This window comes from Pantherophis guttatus, chromosome 2 (assembly GCF_059756535.1).
Source record: "Pantherophis guttatus breed Tessera chromosome 2, ASM5975653v1, whole genome shotgun sequence".
In the NCBI taxonomy this organism is placed as follows: Eukaryota; Metazoa; Chordata; class Lepidosauria; order Squamata; family Colubridae; genus Pantherophis; species Pantherophis guttatus.
The window spans coordinates 271,608,290-271,614,579 of record NC_142064.1 but is presented as its reverse complement, the minus strand read 5'-3'; the positions used below and the strand labels follow the sequence as shown (position 1 = coordinate 271,614,579).

Genomic DNA, 6,290 nt, shown 5'->3' with positions numbered 1-6,290 from the left:
GACAATTTATGTTGCAGCTTTATTTTCCCCAATTGTTTGGCCTTATTTCTCTGAATCTGAGAGATTAAAAACACTTTTTCCTTTTGTAAAAGTAAACTGTTCAGCCCAGAGGTAGGTTTCAGCAGGTTCTGACCGATTCTGGAGAGTCAGTAGTGGAAATTTTGAGTAGTTTGGAGAACCAGTAAATACAACCTCTGACTGGCCCCACCCCCATTTATTCTCTGCCTCCTGAGTCCCAGTTGATCGGGAGGAAATGGGGATTTTGCAGTAACCTTCCCCTGGAGTGGGGAGGGAATGGAGATTTTACACTATCCTTCCCCTGCCATGCCCACCAAGCCACGCCCACCAAGCCACACCCACAGAAGCGATAGGGTTAGGCACAGTGAAAAGCATTTATGGAATGGGGGAAGTCCAAGTCTTTTAATAGGATACAGAAACAAATGATATAAAAATTTGGTACATGTGATACATCAGAAAGAAACCAATGAAAGAACGAAAGACATTTATTACATTTGACAAGTGAACAATAGAAAACATTGATTAGAGATTACTTTCCACATGTGGTAAATTTATGGGTTACATCATGCTCTTTCCAAGATGGATTAGTATCTTACTTAAAACTTGCAAGTGTATTCAATTACTTTCAGAATACACTGACTAAGATTCAGTTGTTAAAAAGGCTGTTTTTTCCCCATGAAAAAACAGAAGAAAAGCATGTTTTCCTAAAATCTGAAAGGAGGTCAACACTGCCAGACTAAAATTCTAATAACATCCTCACTTAAAGGCTAATAATGAAGCCCAAAATGCTAAATAATACTACCAGACACAGAAACATAAAAACATGGAAATTAGGCTTAAGCAGGAGATCACTTCAAAAAGCAGCCTGATAGTGTTTTCTCCTGAAAAGTACCCAATGGGTGAGAATTATATTGGGTGGGAATTATACTCCCAGAACATCCATCAGCATCACTTTCTTACTTCACTTTTGAACATCAGTTGTTCCTTTGTATTCAGATCTGGCCTCAGCAAAATGATGTAACACTTAGGGATGAAGATGCAACCCAGCAGCCCAGCACTGGAAGCCAAGATGGAGAAGACCTGCACAGCAACCGTGAATTTCCCTTTGGTGCTCAGATAGGTAGGCACAAAGGAGATCCAGACACTGCAAAAGACCAGCATGCTGAAGGTGATCAGCTTGGCTTCGTTGAAGGACCCAGGTAGATTCCTGGCCAGGAAGGCCACTATGAAGCAAATGGCAGCCTGAAAACCCATGTAACCAAGGGCAACATAAAACATAGTGACCGAGCCTTCATTGCACTGCAGAACAATCTCTCTAGGCTGGGAATACATGTCAGAATCAGGGAATGAAGGAAAGACTCCTAACCAGGTGAAACAAATGACAACCTGGACACTGGAACAAGAAATGATGATGGTGTTGGTCAGACTCTTGCCCAGCCACCCTCTCACGCTGTTTCCTGGCTTTGTGGCCAGGAAGGCCAGCACCACCATGATTGTTTTGGCCAAGACGGAAGACACGGCAATTGAAAAGATGATGCTGAAAATTGTTTGTCGGAGAAGGCAGGTGGTTCTCCTTGGCCGTCCAATGAAGAGAAAGGAAGTCAAGAAGCAAAGAAGAAGGGAGACCAGGAGGATATAGGAGAGGTCCCGGTTGTTGGCTTTTACAATTGGAGTTTCTTGGAATTTAATGAAGATTCCCAAGACTAAAACTGTGGTTAAGATCAGGAATAGGGCAAAGAAAGTAAGAATAATTCCCAAATACTCTTGATGGGACAAAAAAGTGACAATTTTGAGGATACATTGATCTCGATGCTTGTTCTGATACTGATTATCTGGACATCTGGTGCAGTGGTCTGCATCTATAGAGGACAAATGTAATATTTACCATGGGCCTTGAGTTTGACACCCCTGATCTACATCATGTAGGAAGGTTTCTAATGGATTAGGACTAGCCAATTTGACACGGTTGGAATATTCTGGTTTTCCAAAATGTAGTTTGATTTGTCCCATTACCCATTAATTGGAGGATAAAATTTAAATTCAATAACAATATTGTTCAACTATTTTTGCTTTCATTTTGTCCCACCAAATCCCAATGGTTAATGATTAAAAAGGGGAAGATATAGTTTTGACCTTTCTCTCTAATCACCATAATGTGGAGAGGTTCCTCTCCGGTAGCAATGTATTCCCCCAAATAGCTACTCCACAGGAAACACAGATCATGCTTGCCTACTCCTTGGATACTTTGGAGGAAGATGGTTAGGCAGAAATGTGACTATCCCGAGGCCACCATGGAATGGAGGAGATGGCAAGATTACTGACTAGGTCCTGAGTGAGTTGGCTGTCAGGCCTGGATCCCATCTTTTTCGTTGCATCTTCAGGCCTGCCACATTTACTACTGTGAGGAACTGTGATGGGGGGATTGTATGGAGCATGGGTGATATATACTGGTAGCCATAATAACATTCCTTTCTCAGAAAGTCAAGGACATCTTGCCCTGCACCTGGAGGGTTAGAACCGGGAGGCATCTCCAGTCAGCATGGTGTTTAGATTGGGCCATGTGATGGATTTATGGGTGTTGAGCAGGGATTTGAACTTTCCTTTGAGTGGGGAAAATCTGGAAGCTTTCAGATTTGGGTTTTCCCAGATTTGCCAATATGACATCTTCAATAACATGTAACTTTGGGGAAAGTCAAGTCTCGGAGTTTTCTTTCATTGGGGGTGTTACTTGGAACCCTGACATTGGAGATTAATTTATCTCAATGGAGAGCTTCATACTGTAGAAGCAACATCATTCTGTTTGTCATGGTGAAACAACGGGCTGCTTCATGTCACTTCAATTTATCCTTCACAAAGTCATATATCCTTCTTGATAGCTGCTTGGCTTCTTCTACACTTAACCTCTCATTCCAATGAATTTTCCCAGCTCATATTATTGTTATATCCTTGGTGAAATTAATTCTGATAGTTAAATTAATACTCCCTCCCACTCCAATACCCAAATTAGAAATATCTTCTTAGAAAAGGTCTGCAGGAACCTTTGCTCCTATCCCAAGGGCTGTTTTGATTCCCATTCACCCACCTTCTTGGGTGGAAATGCTCCCTTCTGCACAAGGGACGCAGTCATAGCAACAGATTGGTTTTCCTTCCTGGACCACCTTGAAATAGCCAGGTTGACAAGGCTCCACACACTGGGAGTGAGGCAAGGGCTGAAAGTGAACATAATTTGCATTCAGAAGCATCTGCAAAACTGATTAGTTAAGAAATGAATTATAGTGTTGGAATGGGATGTCCAAATGAAGATGGTTAACTTAATTGATTTTACTTCTCCCCTCCTCTTAATTCCTGCTTCCATTTCCCTCTATCCCCACATATTTTTTTCGCAGACCAAAGTCTTTTACTGTATAAATCATAAAGCATCTTTTTCTTTGTTGGTTATAAATGAAAGAATATAATCCTGAAGCATGAATTTGAAGGCAGTCAAGCTTACATATTGTTTGGGATGGAGGGGATTGATTGAGATCATGGGATGGAGGGGATTGAGATGATGGACAAAACTAAAGAGATGGGACACCTCTTCCTCTACCTGATTGAGCCACTGAGGGCTCATGATGGTTTTCTTGTTGATGCTGAATTTGACTCCAATGGTTCCTTCTCTGTCTAGACTCCCAAATTTCACTCTGGTGGTCGACTTATTAGGAAACAACACCCAGCTCACAATGTCAAAGTCAGCCATCAAATCTCCATTTCTATCCAAATACATTCCTTCTATGGTGTTGTTGTAGATCTGAGGATTCTTCAGGAAATGGTGAAGCTACAGAATACAAGGAAAGAGGTTTTTACACAAATGGAATCATCTAAACAAACTGATGTACAGAGATATAAGGAATTTGGCTGATTGAGCTGCAGCCTGTTTTCTTCTCAGGACAATCTGCATAGGTTTGTCCTTCAGGTACCAATGGTGGATGTTTTCTTTCCAAAATCTGGCATTCCCAACTAGCCCATATTTTCTTGTTTTCTTGTTTTATTTCTCCCTTTAGTTCTCTTGAAGAGAAGCAGATGGCAGAAGGGCAGGAGAAGGGAAATCCATTACCTACAAATATATTTGCTTACATTATCTGTTGCTTATCCATGAGTTTTCCCCTCCTCCCTGAGATGTCCTGCATAGCTATAGATACATCGTTTTGTCTACAGAGATTTATCTTAACATTCTTTGGAGAGTTTCTCCTGTGCACATTGAATAACAAACACCGCCGTGAGCCTTGATTATTTATTTTGGGTCCTGTGTTTTGATTCCACAAGAGAGATAGATTAACAGAGTTGGAAGGGACCTTGTAGATCATCTAGTCCAACCCCCTACCCAAGCAGGAGACCCTACACCATTTCTGACAAATGGCAGTCCAATTTCTTCTTGAAGGCTTCCAATGATGAAGTTCCCACAACTTCTGAAGGAAATCTGTTCCATTGGTTGATTGTTCACACTGTCAGAAAATGTCTCCTTATTGTAGAAGACACAGCATCAGTTTGTACAACTCAGTCCTGGAAATATAATAATTTAATAATTATATTTATATTAATTATATTTATTAATAATTTAATAATTATAATAATGATTTACCAAAGTTGGAAGGGACCTTGGAGGTCTTCTAGTCCAACCCCTGCTTAGGCAGGAAACCCTACACTATTTCAGATAAATGGTTATCTAATCTCTTCTTATAAACTTCCTGTGTTATGAATTGGCTTTCGGAAATTGGGAAGCAAATGTCAATATTTATAATTGACTCTTCCATCTGCTCGTTATCTGAAGAAAGCTTGAACACTGATTTTGAGGGAAAGCTTGAATATTGATTCGGGCACTCTTCAGGTGATTTTACAAGAATATACACTGATAATTGTAAGATTAAATACAATGTTGTGTTACATTATAATAAATTGGGAGATAATCCAAAATCCCTTTCCACAAGCATCAAATTCTAGAATCTGAAGAAAGAAAAGCTCAAAGCTCATGAAGTAAAATACATGAAGTAAAATAATTGTAGTGGTGTGTGACAACATAGCCAAGGTATAATTTGCCATTCAGCAATGCTGGAGGCCAAATGTAAAAAGAAAGAGTAATTCAATATTTAATGTTACATGTAATAACAGCGGCAACGGAATTATGTATGCACAAAATTGGAAAAATGGAAGTATTCCAGCGGTGACGTCATCACGAACAGGTGAGGAAACGGAGGCTCCATCTCTGATACCCAAATTTCCTCATTAATTGCTCTTTAAGGGCAGTCCCAAACTTGGAGAGATCGGGAAACGAAAGAGGAATCTGCGAAGCCCCCTGGTGTTGCACTGTCATCAGGGAGGTCAAGCGATCAACCTCTTAAATTGGTGGAGAAGAAGTCGGCTTTTTCAGCAGACAGGAGTGATGGCGCCCACCCAGATTGAAGCAAACAGTGGAAGCAAATTCGAGTGACGGTCAGATAGATCACCTACAATAGAGGCGGTAAACAGGAGACGTGCGATCGAAATAGAGGAAGACAAGTGAAGTTATAACAGCGGTGGTACAAGAGGAAAGGAAAAAAAGGGAAACAATTACAGTGCGGAAGAGAAAAAACTCATAGAATGACTAAGCAAATATAAGAGAAGGAGAAATAGCGCTCGAAGCGGTGTGAGTGCGGACTTTTACATGTGAGCAGAGTGAGCAGTTTGTGGACTCTGTGGATATAGACAAGCCATTTGAATTTGGGAACTACAATTGACTCAAACCCCAAAAGATTGGAAAACTGAGCGCAGAGGCTGAAATACCGGAAGTGGAGTGAAAGGACTAAGGACTAAGTGGTAAAGTTCACGGACACAGAAGACTTGTCTGGATTTCGGTTTTTGGATTTATAAATAAACTTGGACAATAAGAACTTAAGTTTAAAAAAGATTTGAAAACTGAATGCAAAGAGTCGATTATCGGGACAAGTGAAAAAGACTGAGATGGACACAGATCGCGTTTCTATGACTGTGAAAGAACTGAAGGAGAGAGGTAAAAGAAGAAGATAACAAAAGACCAAAGAAATAAAAATTAAGTTAAGAGGGAAGTGAATTATTAATTTTGAACTGTTTAATTAGCCAATATGTTTAACATTTAAAAGAAATATATAAGTAATAATATTTTTATAGCTATAAATTGCATTGTGAAATTGCGAACGGTATTTAAAAGAAAGAGAGAGATAAGGAATTATTGTTAAAGTGAAAGACTGGAACTTTAATACAAAATAGCAAATGAGTTGACT

General features: G+C 40.0%; 1 protein-coding gene across 1 annotated transcript; it reads right to left on the bottom strand.

Annotated features, from left to right (window-relative positions):
- Positions 1 to 397: 397 nt before the first annotated feature.
- On the bottom strand, positions 398 to 3,822 carry LOC148115902 (vomeronasal type-2 receptor 26-like). Its single transcript, XM_087885110.1, has 3 exons — positions 3,605 to 3,822; positions 3,101 to 3,227; positions 398 to 1,877 (listed from the first exon to the last, which is right to left on the bottom strand). Exons 1-3 carry the CDS (start codon positions 3,779 to 3,781, stop codon positions 967 to 969), a joined length of 1,215 nt encoding a protein of 404 aa, XP_087741236.1. The 5' UTR covers positions 3,782 to 3,822; the 3' UTR covers positions 398 to 966.
- Positions 3,823 to 6,290: the final 2,468 nt, after the last annotated feature.